The sequence below is a fragment of the Indicator indicator genome, chromosome 34, assembly GCF_027791375.1.
Source record: "Indicator indicator isolate 239-I01 chromosome 34, UM_Iind_1.1, whole genome shotgun sequence".
NCBI classification, from domain to species: domain Eukaryota; kingdom Metazoa; phylum Chordata; class Aves; order Piciformes; family Indicatoridae; genus Indicator; species Indicator indicator.
In genome coordinates, this window is record NC_072043.1 from 7,949,398 (window position 1) to 7,972,985 (window position 23,588).

The following is a 23,588-nucleotide window of genomic DNA, read 5'->3' on the forward strand; positions in this document are numbered from 1 at the left end:
GGCTGCCCCTGGGGAGGTTCAGGTTGGACATGAGAAGAAACTGCTGCTGAAAGGGATCTGAAGCCCTGGCCCAGGCTGCCCAGAGAGGTCTTTGAATCCCCAACCCTGGAGGTGTTTCCCAGAGGCAGAGCTGTGGTGCTGAGGGCCATGGCTGAGCCTTGGCAGAGGTAGAGAAGGGTTGGACTGGATGAGCTTTGAGGTCTCTTCCAACCAAAGAGTTTCTATGGTTCTAAAGCCTCTCTAGTTCCCCCCTGCCATGCCCAGAGACACCTCCCAGTGGCTCTCCAAGGCCAGCTGAGCTTTCCCAGGGAGCTGCAGCAGGAGCAGGCAGCCAGCCCTGCCCAGTGAGGTAGGTGTGAATCTGGGCACTTGTCCTGGCTCCTAAGGGCCCCTGCAGCCAAAACCAACAGCACCAAATCCCTGTGCCCCAAGGCAGGGCTGGCTGCAGGCTCAGCACATCTGTGCAAGCAGCCAGAGCCTGGAGCAGGCTGGCAGGAGCTGCTCTAATGGCAGTGATCAGAGTGAGGTGGGGCAGGCCCCGGGGGGCAGCAGCAGCAGCTGGGCTCAGGGCTGGCACCAGCACTGCAGGGCAAACACTCACAGCCTGCCTGGGCAGCCAGCCCCGGGCTGAGAGCAGGGAATGACCCCGGGGGGGTGAGCTGCAGGCACTGGCATAGCCCAGCTGGGCACTGCAGGATGGCTCAGGGCTGTCCTGGCACAGTGTGGGGCACAGCCTGGGCATGGAGAGTGACAGTGAACCACAGGTGGGGGCTGAGGTGTTTGCTTGGTGGCTTTCTTTTGTATGATCAACCAGTCCTGGGCAGGCTGCAGAGCTGGGGGAGAAGAAGGTCCTGAAGGTCAAGCAGGGCAAGGGTAGGGTCCTGCCCCTGGGGAGGAACAACCTCCTGCAGCAGCACAGGGCAGGGGGGAGCTGCTGGGAAGCAGCTGCAAGGAGAAGGAGCTGGGAGTGCCCCTGGGGGCCAAGAAGGTGCCCAGGAGCAGCAATGTGGCCTGGGGGCCAAGAAGGCCAAGGGTGGCCTGGGGGCATGGAGGAGAGTGTGGGCAGCAGGGCAAGGGAGGTTCTGCTGCCCCTCTGCTCTGCTCTGCCCTGCTGAGGCCACAGCTGCAGTCCTGGGGGCAGTTCTGTGCTCCCCAGTTGCAGAGGGACAGAGAAGTGCTGGAGAGAGTCCAGGGGAGGCTGGGAAGCTGCTGAGGGGTCTGGAGCAGCTGTGTGAGGAGCAAAGGCTGAGAGCCCTGGGGCTGAGAGCCTGCAGAAGAGCAGCCCCAGAGGGCATCTGAGCAATGCTCAGCAAGAGCTAAAGGGCCCCTGGGGGGCAAGAGGCTGTGGCCAGACTCTGCTCAGTGGTGCCCAGGGCCAGGCCAAGGGGCACTGGGCACAGAGTGGAGCCCAGGAGGTTGGAGGTGAAGAGGAGGAGAAAGTTGTTTGTTGTGAGGGTGCTGGAGGGCTGGAGCAGGCTGGCCAGAGAGGTTGTGGAGTGTCCTTGTGTGGAGAGCTTCCAACCCCCCCTGGGCATTGTGCCCCTGGGCAAGCTGCTGTGGATGCCTTGCTGGAGCAGGGCTTGGACTGGATGAGCTCCAGAGGTCCCCTCTACCCCCAGCACTCATGGTTCTATGATTTGAACACTGATCAGTGTCTCTCTTGCCCTGCAGGGTGGGATGTACACAGCAGTGCCTCAGGCTGACCCCTCGGAGTGCCTCAGCTGCCGGAACTGCCACAACAACAACAACATGAGGTGAGGGCTGGGGTCAGGCTGGGGAGCAGCTTGGAGATGTGATTGGCTGTGGGGTGGAAGCAAAGGGGTTGCTAATCCTGGTGGGGTTTGGAAGGGACCTCTGGACATCATCCAATTCACTCTTGCTGAGCATTGCTCAGATGCCCTCTGGGGCTGCTCTTCTGCAGGCTCTCAGCCCCAGGGCTCTCAGCCTTTGCTCCTCACACAGCTGCTCCAGGCCCCTCAGCAGCTTCCCAGCCTCCCCTGGACTCTCTCCAGCACTTCTCTGTCCCTCTGCAACTGGGGAGCACAGAACTGCCCCCAGGACTGCAGCTGTGGCCTCAGCAGGGCAGAGCAGAGCAGAGGGGCAGCAGAACCTCCCTTGCCCTGCTGCCCACAATCTTCTCCATGCCCCCAGGACACCCTTGGCCTTCTTGGCCCCCAGCCCACATTGCTGCTCCTGGGCACCTTCCTGTCCCCCAGGGGCACTCCCAGCTCCTTCTCCTTGCAGCTGCTTCCCAGCAGCTCCCCCCTGCCCTGTGCTGCTGCAGGAGATTGTTGCTCCCCAGGGGCAGGACCCTGCCCTTGCCCTGCCTGACCTTCAGGACCTTCCTCTCCCCCAGCTCTGCAGGTTCCTCAGAGCTCATTTTGCTCTGCTTGTTGCTCTGTGAATCCAGGGCAGGTTGGCCACTGCCTGTTGTGGTGTTTTAACTCTTCTTTCCTGTGCTTCCCTCTGCTCCAGGATCCCAAAACTATTCCCTATGGAGTCTGTCCAGTCAGAGTTCACTGCCCCTCAGTGTTTTGCACCTCCTGCCCATCTCTGGAGCTCAGTAGTGCAGCAGACTCACAGCTTTGCCTCCAGTCTCCTTGGGGTCTGAGGTTGCTGAGGCCTCCAGGAGCTGCTTGCCAGCCAGTGCCAGTGTTGGGGGTTGGCTTCATCAAAATCAGGAATCTTGTGTAGGATCAGGAAAAATCTGTCTTCTTCCTGGGGAATCTGGGTGTTCATTGAGCTTTGTCACTTTTGGAGGGCCTCAGGTAGATCCTTCCAGGCTTCTGACTGCATCCCTGCTTATTTCAGTGACTGGAATGAGGACTCCCCCAGCGTGGTGAATTCAGGAGATTTTTCCCCTCCTCCTTTGAATTTGCTCTCATTAAAATCCTCTGCTGCCTTCAGGGGTGGGGAAGCTGAGGTGAAGTCAGGCTGTTGTGGAAGGCAAGAAACATGAGCAGGGCTTGACTGCATTCAAGTCTAACTTAAAAACAGGCTTTAAATTCTTCCTCCTCCCTTCCAGCTGTGTGCTGGTGAGGTGCAGCCTGCTCCTGGGCAGCTTTTGTGCCACATTGGTTGCCAGGGGAAGGCTGCAGGCTCCTCACCAGCTGATGGTCTGGGTTTGGCTGTGTGAGAACAGCCAACAAAATGTCCAACCCTGGCCATCATTTGGGAGTTGCTGTGTGTCTCATCCCATGGTCCAGAGCTTGCTTCCCACTTCCCAGCTTATTATCATCTTTAATTGCTCTTTTTGCCTTCAGACAGCAGGGAGAAGAGCTTCTGCCCCTTCCTCTCCATTCTTCCTCCCAGCTGGGCCATCAGCAGGGCCTGAACTTGGGATTTTCACATCCATGTTCTATATTTGACTGCTTGATGGAGAAACAAAATTGTCCTCTGCAGCTGCCTCAGCCCAGAGGGGAGCACTGACCTCCCTGTGGCAGGGCAGCTGCACAGCCAGGGTGGCTCCAGGGCTGGGAGGCTGCAGGAGGACATGGGAGAGGGGAAGAGCAGGAACTGAGACGTGCTGGAGAGCTGCCCCAGGGGGTGGGGAGGGGAGCAGGCAGGCCTGGGGGTTACTGAGGGGTCACTAGGGAGTCACAGGGGGGTTAGTACAGGACTCAGTGGGAACTGGGGGCTGTTTGCCCATCTTGGTTTCACCTCCTAGGGCTGGAGGTGATGCAGAGAGGGCTGTGCCCTGTGCCACCCTCACTTACCAGTCATGGAATGGTTTGGGTGGGAAGGGACCTTAGAGCTCCTCCAGTGCAGCCCCCTGCAGCCCCCAGGGACAGCCCCAACCACAGCAGGTTGCTCACAGCCCCAAACAACCTGAGCTGCACTGCTGCCAGCCATGGGGCAGCTCCCACCTCTCTGGGCAGCCTGGGCCAGGCTCTCCCCACCCTCAGCCTCAAACATTTCTCCCTTCTCTCCACTCTCAAGCTCCCTCTTTGCCTTCCAAACCATCCCCCCTTGGCCTGGCCCAACAGGCCCTGCTCCAAACTCTGTCCTCAGCTTTCTTCAAGCCCTGCAAGGCCACCAGAAGGTGTCCCTGGAGCCTTCTCCTCTGCAGGCTGCCCAAGCCCAACTCTCTCAGCCTGGCTCCCAGCAGAGGCTTCCAGCCCTGCCAGCATTGCTGTGGCCTCCTCTGGCCCTGCTCCCCCAGCTCCCTGTCTGTGCTGTGCTGAGGGCTCCAGAGCTGCCCCAGCACTGCAGGGGGGGTCTGAGCAGAGCACAGCAGAGGGGCAGAATCCCCTCCCTGCCCCTGCTGCCCACACTGCTGGGGCTCAGCCCAGGACAGGCTGGGGCTGGGCTGACAGCGCTCGGTGCTGGCTCCTGTCCAGCTCTGCACCCCCAGCACCCCCAAGGCCTTCTCCCCAGAGCTGCTCTGCAGCCCTTCAGTCCCAGCCTGGACTGACCCTGGGGGTTGTCCTGACCCAGCTTAGGACCTGGCCCTTGGCCTTGCTTAGGTTCAAGCCACAGATTCCTGCATCTCCACCCAAGGTCTGCAGCTGCTGGTTTGGGTTGAGTTCTGCAGTGGTTGAGTCCTGACCAGGTGCTGAGGTGTCAGTCCCTGGCAGCAGCTATCTCAGCTCAGGTTTTATTGTCACAGCAGTGAAATCCCTCAGTCCTGGGTCTAAACCAGCCCTCCATGCTCTTGTGGCTGCTCTTGGAGGTATGCCAGGGGCAGGAGGTGCTGACAGGTGGATGTGGTCCCCTGGGCAGAGGCTGTGGGACAGGGGTGGGTTAGGACTTGGAGCTTTGTCCTCCCCTGCAGCATTTGGCACTAAAACCTTCTGGAGACCTGCTGGTTGCAGAGGGGATTTGTGGGTCTGTAGTGGCAGATCAGCTGAGACACAGGCTGCAACCCAAGCACTGCTGATCCCTTTTCCCATCTTTTTCAACCCACATCATGCAGGTGGAGTCTTCTCAGGTCAGCAGTGGTCTGGTGGGACTGGCAGTGTGGTTTTCACAGGGCTGCCTGTGCTCCCTCTGCTCTGCAGGGTGGCTGCTTTCCATCCCACCATGGTTACTGCAGCTTACAGAGCTGGGTTCTGGCTGCAGACATCCAACCACACAAAGAGCTGCAATCACCTGGGGGGCTTTAAAAGAACCCCCCAAAAATTGTGCAAAGCTGAACTTCAGAGGGGCTCCTGGAGGAGCTGACATCAAACCATCACTGAGCACAGGAGCAGAGCTCTGTGGAGAGCAAACTCCTGCCAGGGCTGTTTGGAAAGAAGCTGTGTGGTGGCCCCAGGGGAACCTCAGGAGGTTCAATAAGGCCAAGTGCAAGGTCCTGCCCCTGGGCCAGGGCAACCCTCAGTAGCAACCCAGGCTGGGGGTGAGGAGAGTGAGAGCAGCCCTGCAGGGAAGCACTTGGGGGTGCTGGGGGGAGAAGCTGGCCAGGAGCCAGCAATGGGCACTGGCAGCACAGAAGGCCAAGGGCAGCCTGGGCTGCAGCCAAAGCAGTGTGGCCAGAGCTGGAGAGAGGATCCTGCCCCTCTGCTCTGCTCTGGGGAGACCTCACCTGCAGGGCTGGGGCCAGATATGGAGCCCCCAACACAGGAGGGACATGGACCTGCTGGAGAGGGTCCAGAGGAGGCCACAAAGATGATCAGAGGCTGGAGAAGCTCTGCTGTGGGGACAGGCTGAGGGAGCTGGGGGTGTTCAGCCTGGAGAAGAGAAGGCTCCAGGCAGACCTCAGAGCAACCTTCCAGTACCTGAAGGGAGCTCCAAGAAGGCTGCAGAGGGACTGATCCCAAAGGCCTGCAGGGACAGGACCAGGGACAATGGTTTGGAATGAGAGCAGAGCAGATTGAGATTGGATGTGAGGAAGAAGTTCTGCAGTAGGAGGCTGCTGGAACACTGCAGCAGGTTGCCCAGGAAGGTGGCTGAGGCTCCATCCCTGGAGATATTCCAGGGGAGGCTGGACAGGGCTGTGGGCAACCTGCTCCAGGGGAGGATGTCCCTGCTGCCTGCAGGGGTTGGACTGGGTGAGCTCTGGAGGTCCCTTCCAGCCCAGCCCATTCTCTGGCTGGGGGTGACAGCCCTGGGCACAAGCAGGGTGCCCAGGAGGGAAGCAAAGCTCAGGGCTGCTCCTGGGGTCACCCTGCAGCTGCTGAAGGGTTCCCCTTGTCCTGTGTCTTGATTTGTGCCTGAAGCATCTGGCAGAGGGAGAGCTTCCCCCCGTAGCTGCTCTGGAAAGTTGATTGTAGAGGGTTTGGAGCTTTCTGAGTTCCTCCTGAGGTGGAGGAGGCCTTCAGGAGGAGCTCCAAAGGAGTTGTAGGACAAGGCCCTTGAGGAACCTTTTGCTGCATCACCACAACCTTTTAATGCAAGAAAAGAGATTTGGGGAACTTGTGCAGGACCCTGCAGGGCTTCATGTTGCCCCGGTTGAGATCCAAATGCTTGGTGCTGAGGATTCAGCTGCTGGAAAGCAATCAGCAAGAGCTGGGCTTGGACTGGATGAGCTCCTCCCCTTTCAGCACCACAAGAACCAGCACGACTCACTTTGGGCTCAGCTCCACTCACTTTGGGCTCAGCTCACTGCTGCTGTTCTGATAGCTTTGAACAAAGCCACAGCCCAGGGGACTCTGGGGGGGGTCACACACAGCACAGCCTGGCTCAGGGTGGAAGGGACCTCAGGGATCTTCCACTGCAGCCTCCTGCCATGCCCAGGGACACCTCTCAGCTGGACTCAGCTGCTCAAGGTCTCATCCAGCCTGGCCTTCAACACCCCCAGGCAGGAGGCAGCCACAGCCTCCCTGGGCAGCCTGTGCCAGAGTCTCACCTCCCTCCTGCTGCAGAACTTCTTCCTCAGCTCCACTCTAACCCTGCTCTGCCTCAGCTCCAAACCATTCCCCCTTGGCCTGTCTCAGACACCCTCAGCAAAAGTCTCTCTGCAGCCTTCCTGCAGGATCCCTTCAGGTCCTGGCAGGCAGCTCTGAGGTCCCCCTGGAGCCTTCTCCTCTGCAGGCTGCACCCCCCCAGCTCCCTCAGCCTGTGCTCACAGCAGAGCTGCTCCAGCCCTTGGAGGATCTTTGTGGCCTCCTCTGGCCTCTCTCCACAGCTCTGAGTCCTTCTCCTGCTGGGAACACCAGAGCTGGAGGCAGGATTGGAGGTGAGGTCTCAGCAGAGCAGAGCCCAGGGGCAGAATCCCCTCTGCTGCCCTCTGCCCACACTGCTCTGGCTGCAGCCCAGCACACAGCTGCCTGAGGGCTGCAGGAGGTCAATGCTGGCTCCTGGGGAGCTGCTCAGCACCCAGCACCCCCAAGGCTCTTTCTTCAGGGCTGCTCTCAACCCACTCTGCACCCAGCCTGGATTTGTGCCTAGGGCTGGCCCGTGCCAGCTACAGGACCTTGCACTGTGACTTGGTGAACCTCTTGCAGCTGGCACTGGGACACTTCTCCAGCCTGGCAAGACCCTTCTGGATGCCATCCCTGCCCTCCAGGGAGTCCAGCACCACCCAGCCTGGTGCCATCAGCAGCCCTGCTGAGAGTACACTCAGTGCCCAAAGATGTTAAAGAGCACTGGGCCCAGGACAGAGCCCTGAGGAGCTGCAGTGGGCACTGCTCTGCAGCTGGGCATGGAGCTGTTGGTCACAGCCCTTTGGCTGTAATTGATCTGAGGGTTGCTGAGGCTGCTGCAGATGCCACAGGGCTCTGGCTGTGCTCAGGCCCTGCTCCTGCTTTGTTTGGAGGCTGAATTCCTTGGCTGAGCAGAGCTTTAGCAATTTCACAGCCTTAACAGGGGCACCGAAGGAGCTGGGTCCTGGGGGTTATATTTAGCAGGTTGTGAATGTTCCTCAGTGCTCATAATGCCTCCTGAAGGCCTCCTGGACACCTCCTGCTTGCTTTCCAAGGCTCCTCAGTTGGCTGCTGAGGTTTCAAACCTGAGCTCATTTCTTGGCAAGGAAACCTTGTTTGTGGAGCTGCCTTGGAGGAGAAATGGACTCATGAGGCAGGTTCCCCAGGTCAGAGTGATGGGAGAGTTAATGAAGAGATTGTTTGTACCAATGGCAGCATGGAGGGGTGGGGAGGGACCTCTGGAGCTCATCCAGTCCAAGCCCTGCTCCAGCAAGGCACCCACAGCAGCTTGCCCAGGGGCTCTCCACACAAGGACACTCCACAACCTCTCTGGCCAGCCTGCTCCAGCCCTCCAGCACCCTCACAACAAACAACTTTCTCCTCCTCTTCACATGAAACTTCCTGGGCTCCACTCTGTGCCCAGTGCCCCTTGGCCTGTCCCTGGGCACCACTCAGCAGAGTCTGGCCACAGCCTCTTGCCCCCCAGGGGCCCTTTAGCTCTTGCTGAGCATTGCTCAGATGCCCTCTGGGGCTGCTCTTCTGCAGGCTCTCAGCCCCAGGGCTCTCAGCCTTTGCTCCTCACACAGCTGCTCTCCCTGGATGCCAGCACAGCCTGAGGGCTCTCAGCCACTGCTCCCAGTTCTGTGCCATCAGCAAACTGCCTGAGGCTCCACTCTGTGCCTTCATCCAGGTCAGTGATGAAGATGCTGAACAAGACTGGACCCAGCCCTGACCCCTGGGGAACACCACAAGCTCCAGGCCTCCAGCTAAACCCTGCCCCTCTGAGCTCTGTCCTTCAGCCAGGTCTCAGCCCACCCCACTGCCCACTCACCCAACCCACCCCTGCTGAGTCTCCCTAGGAGGTTCCTGGTGGCTAGTGGCTGTCAGGAGCTCTCCATCCTTCCCTCTGCCTCAGGGATGATCTAACAGCAGATGTGGCACTGCCTGCTGAAGCTGTCTGACCATGCTCACAGCGGTGGCAGTGCTGGAATCTGGCTGCTGCCATGAGGGGTGCAGGGCAGCAGCAGGTCTGAGTAACCCTTTGGTCTCTGCCCCCCTGCAGGTGTTTCAGCAAAGCCAACAGCACCTTCAGCAGCACTGCCCTGCCCCTCCTGCCCATTGCAGCACCTTACCAGCAGGATGGCCTGGAGATGAAGCCTCTCAATCACCACCTCATGGTGGCCATGTGCTTGGCCTCCACCGTCCCAGAGTGCAGCACCAAGCTGGAGGAGGACAGCAAGGAGAAGGCAGAGCAGCCCCAGGGCCAGCAGCCCTGCTGCAGGGAGGGCAGGGAGCAGCACTGTGAGGAGTACAGAGATGGTGAGAGGCTGCTGGGACCTGGCTGGGAGGGTGGTGACAGCACTGCAGCCTCTGCTGGCATCCAGGGAGCCCTGGGCAGGCTGGAGAGCTGGGGGAGAGGAAGGTCCTGAAGGTCAAGCAGGGCAAGGGCAGGGTCCTGCCCCTGGGGAGCAACAACCTCCTGCAGCAGCACAGGGCAGGGGGGAGCTGCTGGGAAGCAGCTGAAAGGAGAAGGAGCTGGGGGCCAAGAAGGTGCCCAGGAGCAGCAATGTGGCCTGGGGGCCAAGAAGGCCAAGGGTGTCCTGGGGGCATGGAGAAGAGTGTGGGCAGCAGGGCAAGGGAGGTTCTGCTGCCCCTCTGCTCTGCTCTGCCCTGCTGAGGCCACAGCTGCAGTCCTGGGGGCAGTTCTGTGCTGGAGTTCTCTGATGTTCTTCTCCCACAACCCTCACCACCAACCCTCCACCTTTCCCTTCTTTTCCAGGTGATCCCTGCATGCACTCAGAAACCTCCAACCACATTCTGAGCTGGAGCCCTCTCCTTCTGCAGCCTGTCCCCAAGGACTGTAGGGAACAGCCAGGCTGGAGCTCACCTGGAGTCACCTTCACAGGCTCTGGGGACCTTCGGCAGCTGCAGCTGCAAGAAACCTGAGGGAGGGTCCCCAGGATCCCCCTGTGAGCAGCAGGGACTGCAGAGCTGCTGCCATGGAGTGATGGAGGGATGTGAATTATCAGAGAGAGTCACTATTTATTTTTGTGTAGTAGTGCCAGATGAATGTACCTTGGTGTTAAATGGTTGCCTTTTTATATTATTTATGCCTTCAAACTCCTTCCTTTCTTGGTCTCTGTCCCCCCAGCCCTCCACACAGAGTGGACCTGGCCTGCTTAGCTCCCACAAACCAAAAGAAGTCTCAACAGCTAAAGAAAAGGAGGGGAAGGCCCCAGCCTGGTGGCCACCAGCACCAGAGGTGCTTCTCAGGAGCCTGCTTTAGGGGACTCTAGCAAATGGTAGCCAATGGCTGCCACCCAGGACTCATGGTGCCCAAACCCATCAACACCTCCTGGGGTACTCCAGGGCTGGGTAAGGAATTAAATAAGAAATGAGAAAATAAAGAAGAAATTAAAGAAGAAAATACAACAGAAGGAAGCCTCTTGGCTGTGTCCTGCAGCAGAGCTGGAGAAGCAGAGCTTGGTTCAGTGCTGTTTGTGTCCTGAGGAGCTGGGAAGCTCTGCTCTAGCAGTGAGGCCACAGCTGCAGTCCTGGGGGCAGTTCTGTGCTCCCCAGTTGCAGAGGGACAGAGAAGTGCTGGAGAGAGTCCAGGGGAGGCTGGGAAGCTGCTGAGGGGCCTGGAGCAGCTGTGTGAGGAGCAAAGGCTGAGAGCCCTGGGGCTGAGAGCCTGCAGAAGATCAGCCCCAGAGGGCATCTGAGCAATGCTCAGCAAGAGCTAAAGGGCCCCTGGGGGGCAAGAGGCTGTGGCCAGACTCTGCTGAGTGGTGCCCAGGGCCAGGCCAAGGGGCACTGGGCACAAAGTGGAGCCCAGGAGGTTGGAGGTGAAGAGGAGGAGAAAGTTGTTTGTTGTGAGGGTGCTGGAGGGCTGGAGCAGGCTGGCCAGAGAGGTTGTGGAGTGTCCTTGTGTGGAGAGCCCCTGGGCAAGCTGCTGTGGGTGCCTTGCTGGAGCAGGGCTTGGACTGGATGAGCTCCAGAGCTTCCTTCCACCCACACTATGCTGGGGTCCTCCTGTCTGCAGAGCATTGATGACCATCCAGCCCTGTCTCACCCTTCCCACTTGTAGAAGGCAAAATCCACCTCAGCTGCACTTTCACCTCTCCAATTTGAGGCAATTCTGAGATGAGTCTGAACCAAACCAGCTCACAGCAGAGCAGCTCCCACCAGCCCCACACTGCCAGAGCTCCTCCTGCCCCTGGGAGACAAACCCCAGGCAGGTGTTGCAGCCTTCCCTATGCAGTTTGTGGTGGGTTTGGGTTTATTTTTTGCCTTTCCCAATTTACTCAGATGGAATAAACCAGGTGCTTGTAAAGCAGAGCAGAAATGCCCCCAGGAAGGAGGTTAATAAATCACAACTTGAGCCTCCTCAAGGGCACAAATCTGCAGCCCCCTCCTCACTGGGATGATTTTATTTTCTAGTTGGTGGGGCTGGGAAGGGAGGAGGCAATGCTGGGCAGGCTGGAGACAAGCTGCTAGAGGTGCAGTGAGCTGCTTGGCCAAAAAGGGAACCATTTGCCCCAAAAGGGGAGAGATTTTTCTTACCAGGAGAGTGATTTGCCCTGAAGGGGAGCAGTTACCCCCAAAGGAAAGAGATTTACCCCAAAAAGGAGCAACTGCCCTCAAAGGGGAGAGATTTCCCTAAAAGAGAAGTGACTAACCCCAAAGGAGAGTGATTTCACCCCCCAAAAGAGCAATTTCCCCCCAAAAAGAGCAATTTCCCCCCAAAAGGGGAATTATTTCCCCATGCAGATATTTCCCTCAAAGAGGAGGGACCCCCCCAATGGATCCATTTCCTCCAAAGGCCAAACAATTTCCCCCCAAAGCAGGAGGAATTTCCCCCAAAGGAGAGTGATTTCCCCCAAAAGAGGAGAGATTTACCCCCTGAGGAGAGTGATTTACACCCCCACCCCCCCCAAAAAAAAGGCAATTTATCCCAAAGGGGAGAGATTTCCTCCCAAGTGAGACTGATTTACCCAAAAGAAGAATTTCCACCACAAGGGGAATTATTTCCCCACCAAAAGGGGAGATTTCCCCTAAAAGAAGAGTGACCCCTCCCCAAAAGGATCAGTTTCCCCCAAAGGAGAACAGTTTCTCCCCAAATAGGAGGATTTTCTCCAAAAGGGACCATTTTCCTCCCAAGGATGAGCAATTTCCCCCCAAGGGATTGTGATGTACCTCAAAAGGAACAACTTCCCCTGAAGGGGAGAGATTTCCCCCCAGATGAGAGCTATTTCCCCCCAAAGGGGATGTTTTCCCCCAGAGGAGAGTGACTGACCCCAAAAAGGAACAACTTAGCCCCAAGGGGAGAGATTTCCCCTAAAAGGAGCAATTTCCCCCCAGAGGAGAGTGATTTCACCCCAAACAGAACAACTTCCCCCCAAAGGGGAATTATTTCCCTCAAAAGAGATTTCCCCCAGAAGAGGAGTGCCCACCCCCCAAAAGGGATCAGTTTTTCCCCAAAGGGGAACAATTTCCCCAAAGCAGGAGGGATTTCCCCAAAGGGGAGCAATTTCCCCCAAAAGAGGAGAGATTTCCCCCAGAAGAGGTTTCCCCCCAAATTAGAGCAATTCCCCCAAATAAGAGGATCAACTCCAAAAGAGAGCATTTTGCACCCCAAAAGAAGCAATTTCCCCCCCAAAGGAGAGTGATTTACCCCAGAAAAGAGCAGATTCCCCCTCAAAGGGGAATTATTTCCCCATGAAGAGATTTCCCCCCACATGAAAGCAGTTTCAACAAAAATAGGAGGAACTTCTCCCAAATGAGATCAATTTCCCCCAAAATGGGAGGAATTCGCCCCCAAAGGGGGCATTTCCCCCCCCAAAAGAGTGATTTACCCCAAGAAGGAGTGATTTTGCCCCAAAGGAGAGTGATGTCGCCCCAAAGGAGAGTGATGTCACCCCAAACCCCAGCGGTTTCCTCCCTTCCCCCCAGGGAAGTGATCTGCCTGCAGAGCAGCAATTTCCCCCAAAGGAGAACGATTTAGCCCAAGAGAGGAGAGATTTGCCCCCAAAGAGGCAGAGTTTCCCCCAAAGAGGAGTGACCTCCCCCCCCCAGGGAACAGTTTCCCCCAAAGCAGAGCGATTGCCCCCAAAGAGGAAGGATCTCCACCGGAGGGGGGACTGCAGTCTGGGGAGGAGCCTGGGCTGAGCTGCTCTGGCCGCAGCCGCTCTTCTGTTGGCGGCTCTTCCCTGCTCCATTTCCTGCTTTGCTTCTATTCCTTATAAACCTCTGCACTTTTCCACCGTTATTTGTTGGGCTCCCAGCCGGAGCTGCCTCCCTCCGAACCTCCCCCTGCAACCTGAGCACTGCGGCTGCCACCTGCCGCGGAGCCACTGCCAGAGCCGGAGCTCCTTCGGCATTTACCTTTCCATTCCCCAACAGCCCTGCCACAGCTGGACCTTCCCTTCCCAGGCTTTTCCTCAGCGAGCCATGGATCCCAAAATTCCTGCGTGGTGTGGGTGGGAAGGGACCTCTGGAGCTCATCCACAGCAGCTTGCCCAGGGGCACAATGCCCAGGGGGGGTTGGAAGCTCTCCACACAAGGACACTCCACAACCTCTCTGGCCAGCCTGCTCCAGCCCTCCAGCACCCTCACAACAAACAACTTTCTCCTCCTCTTCACCTCCAACCTCCTGGGCTCCACTTTGTGCCCAGTGCCCCTTGACCTGTCCCTGGGCACCACTCAGCAGAGTCTGGCCACAGCCTCTTGCCCCCCAGGGGCCCTTTAGCTCTTGCTGAGCATTGCTCAGATGCCCTCTGGGGCTGCTCTTCTGCAGGCTCTCAGCCCCAGGGCTCTCAGCCTTTGCTCCTCACACAGCTGCTCCAGGCCCCTCAGCAGCTTCCCAGCCTCCCCTGGACTCTCTCCAGCACTTCTCTGTCCCTCTGCAACTGGGGAGCACAGAACTGCCCCCAGGACTGCAGCTGTGGCCTCAGCAGGACAGAGCAGAGCAGAGGGGCAGCAGAACCTCCCTTGCCCTGCTGCCCACACTCTTCTCCATGCCCCCAGGACACCCTTTGGCCTTGCTGGGTTTCCCCCCAAGTTTTTGCCATGACCTCCTCGCCCCAGCCCCTGCAGAGCCCTTTCCCACAGCTGTGCCCCATCAGAACCTTTTGTTTTCTTCAGGAGCTGTAACATTTCTGTGGAATTGTGATGGGTTTGAGATGCTGTAAGGGTTTTGGGGTGGGATTTATATTTTTAGGGGTGATTTGATGAATATTGATGGGGCTTCATGGCCAGAGCAGGTGGATCAACGTTCCACCTCCCCACAGGTTGTTAACCCAGAGGAGAAAATGGTGATGCTGTGCACCACAGCCAAACCCAGCCCTGACAGCAGAGCTTCAGCCCCTGGGATTTTTCTCCCACTGGTGAGAAAATGCTGATTTTTACTCTCACAGCTGACTTTGGCTCCAGAAAGCAACCAAAGTCCCATGGCTGAGCTGCCAGAGGGTTGTCACCAGGAGTCACCCAACTCATGGAGTCAGAGAGTCATAGAATGGTCTGGGTTGGAAAGGACCTCTAAAGGTCACCCACTGCAACCCCCTGCAGGCAGGAGCATCCTCCACTGGATCCCTGTCCAGCCTCCCCTGGAATATGTCCAGGGATGGAGCCTCAACCACCTCCCTGGGCAACCTGCTGCAATGTTCCAGCAGCCTCCTGCTGCAGAACTTCTTCCTCACATCTAATCTCAATCTGCTCTGCTCTCATTCCAAACCATTGTCCCTGGTCCTGTCCCTGCAGGCCTTTGGGATCAATTCCTCTGCAGCCTTCTTGGAGCCCCTTCAGGTACTGGAAGGTTGCTCTGAGGTCTACCTGGTGCCTTCTCCTCTCCAGGCTGAGCTTCTCCAGCCTCTGATCACCTTTGTGGCCTCCTCTGGACCCTCTCCATTAGCTCCACGTCTCCCTTGGGTTCAGGGCTCCAGAGCTGGATGCAGTGCTCCAGGTGAGGTCTCACCAGGACAGACTGAAGTGGCAAAGTACCAGCACCCCTTTAAACACCCCCCCTGAAGCAAGGCCCCCTGCACCCCCAGCCCCCTGTTTTGGGCCAGCTCAGGGAGGTTTCCCAGCAGCTGCTTCACCATTGGCAGCACCACAGGAGCCAGGATCTGGGAGCTGCCTCCTCCTTTCCCATCTTTATTGCCATGAGGGGCCATGGGGGGCCAGGGCACAGCCAGGAGTTGCCACAGCAAGGGGAGTAAAAGGCCACACAGAGCTGGCAGGGTCACGGCGTGGCCGTCACGGTGGTGCTGGTGGTCACCGGCACGTCCTTGGTGGTGTCCGGTGGTGCCGAGAGCTGCTCTGCAAGGGGTGGGAGAGCCCTGGTGACACCAAGTGGCTGCTGGGTCCCCGGGGTGGGTGGCTCAGCCCTGGGCTCACCCCGTGGGTGCCATTACCTGCTGCTGTGCCAGGCACAGCTGTGGCTGACGCTGCTCCATCCCCCGTGCCAGCGGCTGTCTCGGCATCCTCTGGTGTGTTGCTAGGCTCCTGGGCACCGGGACCGGCCCTGGGGGGAGGAACAGGGACCTGTGAGGGTGTGACCAGCACTGGGGGGCACAGGGATGTGTGGGGTGTGACCAGTGCTGGGAGGCACAGGGACCTGTGGGGTGTGACCAGTGCTGGGAGGCACAGGGATGTGTGGGGAGTGACCAGTGCTGGGAGGCACAGGGATGTGTGGGGTGTGACCAGTGCTGGGAGGCACAGGGACCTGTGGGGTGTGACCAGTGCTGGGAGGCACAGGGATGTGTGGGGAGTGACCAGCGCTGGGGGGCACAGGGACGTGTGGGGAGTGACCAGTGCTGGGAGGCACAGGGACCTGTGGGGTGTGACCAGTGCTGGGGGGCACAGGGATGTGTGGGGAGTGACCAGTGCTGGGGGGCAGCAGGGCTGTGTGGGGTGTGACCAGTGCTGGGGGGCACAGGGATGTGTGGGGTGTGACCAGCGCTGGGGGGCACAGGGACCTGTGGGGTGTGACCAGCGCTGGGGGGCCGCAGGGCTGGGCTGGGGATGCTTTGGTCACTCACGTGCGGAAGAGGAGGTCGTGCAAGCCTGGGAACAGACAGGCGGACATAAGGGGTGGGCACGCAGGGTCTGTGCCCCGCCTGGCCCCGGAACTCACGTGGGAGGCTGTCCCGGTGCCGGGCGACCCAGCGCACGGCCAGCAGAGAGGCAGCAGTGGCCACCAGCATCCCCAGCAGCGCCGCCGCGGTCACCGCCGGGTAGGCCTGGAAGGGAGGCTCGGCTGGAAGAGAGCAGCCACGGTCAGCCCCTGCGTGACCCCTGGGGGTGACGAGAGCAGAGGGAGTGTGGCAGGCTGCAGCCCCCCGAAAGGCAGGGAGGGAGGTAGCGACTTCTGCCTCTTCATTCTGGAACCTACTGACGGCTCCCCGCGCTCGGCTCAGCTCCATAGGGACACAAACATCACCTCCAGCACCGCAGCCCTGCTCCGGCCGCTCAGAGCAGCGCCCCCCACCCCCTGCCCCACTTCACCTGGGGTCTGCACCTCGGAGGGGTGCCCTGCCCTGCGGTGGTTGACGGCCAGGACGCGGAAGGCGTAGACCACGGCCGGGTCCAAGCCCCCCAGGCGCCGGTCGCGGGTGTGGGGCTCGATGTCCCCAGCGGCGGTTTCCCAGGGCCCCGGAGCCTGCCGGGAGGGCTTCTTGGCTCGGCGCCGCTGCACCACGAAGCCGGTGAGGTTACCGCTGCCCTGCGTGCGCCACTCCAGCCGCACCTCCGTGCGCGCCCGCGTGTACCGCAGCCTGCTGATGGTGACGTTCGGGGGCGCTGGGTACCCTGTGGTGAGACAGGAAGGGGTTGGTGTAGATGGCACCAAGCTGGGTGGGAGGTTGATCAGCTGGAGGGTTGGAGGCTCTGCAGAGGCACCTGGCCAGGCTGCAGGGATGAGCCAAGGCCAATGGGAGGAGGTTCAACAAGGCCAAGGGCTGGGTCCTGCCCTTGGGGCACAACCACCCCAGGAAGGCTCCAGGCTGGGGCAGAGGGGCTGGAAAGTGCCCAGCAGGAAAGGCCCTGGGGGTGCTGGGGGACAGCAGCTGGAGATAAGGCAGGGGGTGGCCAGGTGGGCAAGAAGGGCTCCAGCAGCCTGGGCTGGAGCAGCAATGGTGTGGGCAGCAGGAGCAGGGCAGGGATTGTGCCCCTGGACTGGGCACTGCTGAGGCCACCCCTTGAGTGCTGGCTTCAGTTTGAGGCTCCTGACTGCCAGAAGGACATTGAGAGGCTGGAGCAGGAGCAGAGAAGGGCAAGGAAGCTGGGGAAGGGTCTGGAGAAGAGGGCTGGGGAGAAGCAGCTGAGGGAGCTGGGGGTGTTGAGCCTGGAGAAGAGGAGGCTGAGACAGACCTCATTGCTCTCTGCAGCTCCCTGCAAGGAGGCTGGAGCCAGGTGGGGGTTGGGCTCTGCTCCCAAGGAGCAAGGGAGGGGACAAGAGGAAATGTCCCCGAGTTGCCCAGGGCAGGTTTAGGTTGGACGTGAGAACAAATTTTTTGACTGAAAGAGTTGTCAAGCCCTGTCCCAGGCTGCCTAGGGAGGTCTTTGAATCCCCACCCCTGGAGGTGTTTCCCAGAGGCAGAGCTGTGGTGCTGAGGACCATGGCTTAGCCTTGGCAGAGGTAGAGAAGGGTTGGGCTGGATGAGCTTCAAGGCCTTTTCCAAACAAAATGATTCTATGATTCCATGACCCCCACCCCACCCTGAGGACCCCCAAATCCCTGCCAGGACTCACGCTCCACATGGAGGCGGACAGGGAGGCTGGCGGTGCCCACGGCGTTGGCCGCGGCGCAGTGGTAGGTGCCACCATCCCCTGGCCACTCAGCATCCTGGACTGTGAGGTTGAGCCACGCTTCTCCCTGCTCCAGCTGGTATTTGGCCAACCCCAGAGTCACCTCCTGCTGCTTCGGGTCGTACCAAGCCATGCTGGCACCAAGACTGGCACCACCCTCGTGTCGTCGGCACGCCAGCCGCGCCTCGCCACCTTCCAGCACCACCACCTCGCTCCTCTCCGCCTCCAGCTTGGGGACATCTGTGCAGTGAGAAGGGACCCCGGGGGGGACATGGAACCCCCCTGCAGCACGGTGGCACTGCCATGGCAGCAGGGCATGGGCAGGGCTTACCCAGCCGCAGGTGGCACTCGGTGCTGGTGGTCTGCAGCGGGTGTGTGGCTGCGCAGACGAAGTCCTGGCCCCGCAAGCTGCTGTCGGTGCCCAGCACCAGGACGGTGGTGGAGGGCGAGGGGTCCCCCAGTGCTTGTCCCCCACTGTCCTGCCAGCGCAGGGTGACTGGTGGTGTCCCCCCCTCCCACTGGCACCGCAGCATCACGAACTCGTCACCCTTGGTGGCTGCCGCCGTGCAGGAGGGGCTGCCGGCTGGGACCCCTGTGGGGTGGGGAGATGTTGGGGTGGGGTCTGGTGCCCAAATGTCTCCCCAAACAAGGAGATGCCTCCCTTGGTGCTCTGCACCCCAGCTGTGCCACAGGGATGCCCATTTGGGGGCAGGCTGGGAGGTCCCAGCCATGGTGGCATAACCTTGGGGCAGCCCACCTCATGGTGTGGGGGTCACTATGGCTTGGCTGTGCCAAGGAGGGGGTCAGGCAGGCTCGGGGGGGCACACTCGGAGCCATCCATACTCACACAGGGTGGTCCCGCACGCAGCCCCCTGTGGCAGCGCCGGGTGGGAGGCCAGGCAGGAGAAGGAGCTCCCGTTCCTGGTGGCCACCCCTGGCTGGATGCTGGTGGCCATGGAAAAGCTCATCCCCATCACCCCCTCCTCCTCCTCCTCCCTGGAGGGTCCAGGACCCACCCAGCGCAGCCGTGCTGGGGGGAACCCCCCCAGCCAGCGGCAGCGCAGGGCCACGTCCCGCAGGTCGGCGGTGGGCAGGGCGGAGCAGCTGGGGGTCCCGGCTGGTGGATCTGCAGGAGACCATCAGCGCTGGCGGGGGGAAGGAGGTGCCCACCCGTCCCACCCGGCGTGCCCCTCACACCCACGTCCTCACCAGGGAGCTGCGTTGGTCCATCTCACCCCAGAGAGGGGACCTGCGGGGTCTCCCCCTGCCCCCTGGCATTACTTACAGTAGACGGTGAGGACGATGGTGGCCTGGGTGCGGGTCTGCAGGTGGCTATTCTCTGCCAGGCAGGTGTAGGTGCCCGCCTGGGCACGGACGATGCCAGCGATGACATAGGTCTGGCCGGTGTGCACCTGGGAGCCGTTGTGCAGCCAGACATAGCGGCTGGGGGGGTTGGAGGGGGCCAGGCAGCTCAGCACCACATCCTCCCTCTCGCCCGCGGAGAAGCCTCCCTGCTCTGGCGAGAAGGGCTCCACGCTGATGGCAGGCTGGTCGGGGCCATCTGCATGGCACACGGACCCGGTGCCACCAGCGTGCCCCACGGAGGGGCACCACCCTCCCCAGGGCACCCTGCCTGCGGATAGCACACCAGGCTGGAAGCCTCCTGAGAAAGGGCACCACAAGGTGGCTGTGGATGTGCCATGGTACATGGTGGCCATGGAGGTGCCATGTGGTGCATGGTGGCTGTGGATATGCCATGGTGCATGGTGGCGAGGGAGGTGCCATGGTGCATGGTGGCCAGGGAGGTGCCATGGTACATGGTGGCTGTGGTGGCACAGTGTTCACGGCCATACCATGGAGGCACCAGGGTACCTGTGGCCGTGGAGGCTTGGGTAGTGTCAGGATACAGAGTGGCCATGGGGGTGCCACGATGGCCATGGAACCCTTGCAGTGGACTTTGCATGGTGGCCATGGGTGTACCGTGGTGGTCACTGATGCATCATGCTGGCAACATGCTGGCTGGCATAACCCTACCATGGTAGTCATGGGGACATCATGGTGGCCATGGCCATGCCATAAAGGCGTCATGGTGGCAGAGTACATGGTGGTCATGGATGTACCATGGAAGCCATGGTGGCCATGGCCACACCACAGAGGTATCGTGGTCTCAGGCCACAAGGTGGCCACAGATATACCATGACAGCTATGGAGGCATCCTGGTAGCCAAGGACACAGGGTGGTGGCCATGGAGGTAGTATGGCAGCAGGGTACTCGGTGCCCATGGGTGTGCCATGAGGATGGACCATGGTGGTACGGTCCTTGGTGGCAATGGTAGCACCCCCGAGGATGCTTCCATGGGTTGTGTCCCCCGTGGGTGTGGGTCCCCTGTGGGTGGTGTCCAACTGCAGGTGGTGTTCCCCCTATGGGTGGTGTCCCCCGTGGGTGGTGTCCCCTGTGGGTGGTGTCCCCTGCGGGTGGTGTGCCCCTGTGGTCGGTGTCCCCCCTGTGGGCGGTGCCCCCCGTGGGCGGTGCCCCCGTGGCACTCACAGACGATGTCCAGGAACACAGGCTCGCTGGTGCGGTTGTTGACCTGGTTGCCCACGGTGCACAGGTACCAGCCTGCGTGGCTGCGGTTGGCCGGCGTCAGCTGCAGCTCAGCCCCGGCACCCCCCAGCCCCTCGGGGGACACTGTGGCTCCGCCCCGGGGCTCCTGGTGCTGCCAGGAGAAGCTCAGCGGCTCCGTCCCTTCCCTCACGGAGCAGGTCAGGGCCACCGCCGCCCCCTCTGGCGCCGCCGCCGCCGTTGGCCGCACGAAGGGCTTGGAGACGGGCACTGGGGGCAAGCAGCCATGGGGGCTCCTGAAGCCTCCATCCCCTGGTCCCAGTCCTGCAGTCCCCAGACCCCTCCTGTGCCACCCAGGGATAATCTTTCCAGCCCAGACCATGCACTGGCTAGCAAGGTCCTGTCCTGGCTAGCAGGATGGTGGTGAGAACAGCTGTGGGCTAGTGAGGGGCAGTGGGGGCTGTAGGCACCATGGGCACAGGGACTGCTGGGGCAGCCACCGTGGGCCAATGAGATCAGTCATGGGCTAGTGGGATGTGGGGTTGGCCAGGCCAAGGATATGGGGTTGGCTACTGGGGTCCTGTGTTGGCTACTAGGGTCCTGTGTTGGCTACTAGGGTCCTGTGCTGGCTAGTGGGGTCCTGTGTTGGCTAGTAGGGCACTACGTTGGCTGGAGGTGGGGGGTTCATTGGCTAGTGGGGTGCTCTGATGGCTAACAGGGCTCCAGGTTGGCTACTGGGACTCTGTTTTGGCTCCTGGGTCGCGTTATTGGCCAGTGAGTGCTACGCTGGCTCTTGGTGAGCAGCTTTGGCTAGCAAGGTGCCATGTTGGCTACTGGGGTGCTTGGCTGACTAGTAGGGCTCTACATTGGTTAATGGGGGACTTCCTTGGCTAGTGTGGCTCTGTGTTGACTAGTGGCATGCTTGATTGACTGGTGGGCCCCTTGGGGCTAGTGGGACACTACCATGGCTAGTGTGACTCTACACTGCCTAGAAGCCCGCTGCATTGGCTAGTGGGGGGCTCTACATTGGCTAGTCAGGCTCTGTGCTGGCTAGTGGCCTGCTTCCTTGGCTAGTGGGGTGCTGTTTCAGCTAGTGGGGCTCTATGTTGGCTAGTGGGGCACAATGTTGGCTCTGTGTTGGCTGGTGGAGCCCTTTTCTGACTAGTAGGGTGTTCTGGTGGCTAGCGCAACACTACCTTAGCTAGTGGGGCTCTGTGTCTGATAGTGACCTGCTTCACTGGCTAGTGGGGCCCTTCATTGACTAGTGGTTCCCTTCATTGGCTAGTGGGACCCTTTGTTGGCTAGTGGTGCCCTTCATTGGCTAGTAAGACCCTTCATTGGCTAGTGGTGCCCTTCACTCGCTAGTGGTGCCCTTCAGTGGCTAGTGGTGCCCTTCCTTGGCTAGTGGTGCCCTTCAGTGGCTAGTGGTGCCCTTCCTTGGCTAGTGGTGCCCTTCCTTGCCTAGTGGGGCCCTTGGTGGCCAGCACCACGTTGTGTTGGCCAGCCGAGGCCTTTGGTGCCAGTGTGTGCAGGGCTGTGCCACAGCCGGGCAGGATGACACAGCGCTGGGCGGTGGGTGGCTAGCAGGGCCCACAGGGCGGCCAGTGGCTTACCCAGGACGCGCAGCAGGACCGCAGCATATCCGACCCGGAGCCGGCCGCGCTCCGGGAACAGCCCCTGGCAGAGGAAGCGCCCGCGGGCGGCCACCCGCAGCTCCCGCAGCTCCAGTGTCCCATTGTGCAGCGCCACCCGGCCCAGGGTGCCTGCGCCGGGGGCCACTGCCACCTCCCAGCCCGAGCCCACGGCCACGGCCCGCGGGGGACCCGAGCCTGCTGCCGCCGTGAAGCTCCAGAAGACCACGGCCGGAGGCACGGCAGCCGGCCGGCCGCAGCTCAGCTCCACCGCCTGGCCCCGCACGCCGGTCACCGTCCGCTCCTCGTAAGCAGCTTCGTCGCTGGCCAGCAGCTGGCCTGGCACAAAGCCTGTGTGGCAACCCACTCAGGGCTCTGCTGGCCCAACCCTTACTTTCCTGCCCCCGCCAGGGAATTTGGGGGAAGTCTGGGGTCTGTGCTCACCCCTGGCCAACGCCAGCAGCAGGCAGAGGATCCAGGCTGCCCTCCAAGGCGGCGACGCTGCCCGGCCCCGCTCCATGGCGCCATGTCCGGTGACAGCCCGAAGCAGGGCTGTGCTCTGCACCCAGACCTCCTCTCCAGTTTCCCCCGCTGGGATAATTAGGCCCAGCCCTGATTAACTATTAATTATTTATCAGTCTAGGGGGGGCAAGAACCTGAGACCGAGCCCGTCTGGGCCCCTGCAATCTCAGGGCTGAGGCTGGGTGCGCTCAGAGCAGGAATGGCATCACCTAACCCCCACCACTGCTGGGGGGATTTCTCCTGCTTATTACCCCCCTACACACATAAATTTTGGAGCTAAAAGAGGCGAGAAAGAGGCTTCTGGCCCCCCGGACCCCGGAGTAGAAATGTGGTGTTTGGGAGCTGGGGGAAGCCGGCGGCCAGCGGGGTTTGATATTTCATCTCCCACTCTCCAGCCCATCAAACATTCATGGGGGGAGCAGCGACACTGTAATGGAACCCGGGGGGAAGCCTGGAGCACCCCCAGGGGGGATTTTGGGGCATGGATGGTTTGGGGTGGGGGTACAGGAGGTTGCTGCATCCCACCCTCAAAGCTGGAATCGTCCCAGGGAGGGGTCTTGTCCAGAGCAAATGCAGGCAGGAGGAGGCCAGACACAGCAGGAGGAAGCTCCCTACCACCTGCCCCCTCCTCCCCCCTGCCCCCCCCCCCCCCCCAAAATCCCTTAATTAGAATTAATTTCTCATTATGGATCATTGCACTCTCAGTGGTGAACGTGGCACTGCCCAAGCAGAAGTCTGAGGGGCTCCAAAATGCCCCAAATTTGGTGGGAACTGAGAACTTCCTTCACCCCCACCACCAGCAGCAGCAGACAGAGGATCCAGGGTCACTCCCCCCTAGCACAGCCTTCTTGGGCTCAAAATGCCCCAAATGGGTTAAATTCAGGTAGTGGGGGCAGGGGGGGGTGTGCAGAGCTGGGCTGGGGCTTCACTCCCCACCTCAAGCTGCTGCCAGATGCCTCCATCGAGGTCTCTCCCCAGGCAGGTTGGGACTGGGAAGAGGCTGCAATGGGAGAAGCAGGAGATGGTGACCAACAGGTTTGTCCTCAGCAGAGCCCTCCTGGCAGGGCCACCAGGGCTGCATCTCCACGGCTTGAAGAAAAGAGGAGCCACAACGAGCCAGGAATAAAATAAATCGCTTTTACTGGAGACATTTCTTGGCGCCAGCGAAGGAACGAAGCCCCAGGGGGCAAAGCCATCCCGGGTTTGCGGACAAGTGGCCCAGGCGAGCTCCAGCCTCTCCCACGCGCACAGCTCTTGGGGGGGC

At 60.4% G+C, this 23,588-nt stretch overlaps 2 protein-coding genes across 2 annotated transcripts in view; one reads left to right on the forward strand and one right to left on the reverse strand.

Annotated features, from left to right (window-relative positions):
- The window catches only part of CDON (cell adhesion associated, oncogene regulated), a 49,945-nt gene extending 40,135 nt beyond the window's left edge, over positions 1-9,810 (forward strand). The window contains exons 17-19 of the mRNA XM_054395580.1: positions 1,672-1,754; positions 8,866-9,122; positions 9,583-9,810. Of these exons, the coding sequence (XP_054251555.1) occupies positions 1,672-1,754; positions 8,866-9,122; positions 9,583-9,749 (507 nt within the window). The 3' untranslated portion in view covers positions 9,750-9,810. The remainder of the gene's footprint in view (positions 1-1,671; positions 1,755-8,865; positions 9,123-9,582) is intronic.
- A 5,232-nt stretch (positions 9,811-15,042) lies between these two features.
- Positions 15,043-22,322, reverse strand: VSIG10L2 (V-set and immunoglobulin domain containing 10 like 2). The gene is made up of 12 exons (XM_054395581.1): positions 22,247-22,322; positions 21,785-22,141; positions 20,157-20,441; positions 18,895-19,170; positions 18,457-18,735; positions 17,941-18,201; positions 17,553-17,849; positions 16,308-16,610; positions 15,937-16,059; positions 15,842-15,866; positions 15,215-15,324; positions 15,043-15,119 (listed from the first exon to the last, which is right to left on the reverse strand). The coding sequence occupies exons 1-12, from the start codon at positions 22,320-22,322 to the stop codon at positions 15,043-15,045; spliced, it is 2,469 nt and encodes an 822-aa protein (XP_054251556.1).
- Between the last annotated feature and the right edge of the window lie 1,266 nt (positions 22,323-23,588).

What these genes read in the sequence shown, in the direction of transcription:
- VSIG10L2 (XM_054395581.1), bottom strand. Translation starts at nt 22,322, where the DNA reads ATGGAGCGGGGCCGGGCAGCGTCGCCGCCTTGGAGGGCAGCCTGGATC. An exon ending in CATCGTCCTCACCGTCTACT is followed by an intron (nt 18,736 to 18,894) that starts GTAAGTAATGCC and finishes GGTCTCCTGCAG; the next exon opens with ATCCACCAGCCGGGACCCCC. An exon ending in CGAGTGCCACCTGCGGCTGG is followed by an intron (nt 17,850 to 17,940) that starts GTAAGCCCTGCC and finishes CTCACTGCACAG; the next exon opens with ATGTCCCCAAGCTGGAGGCG.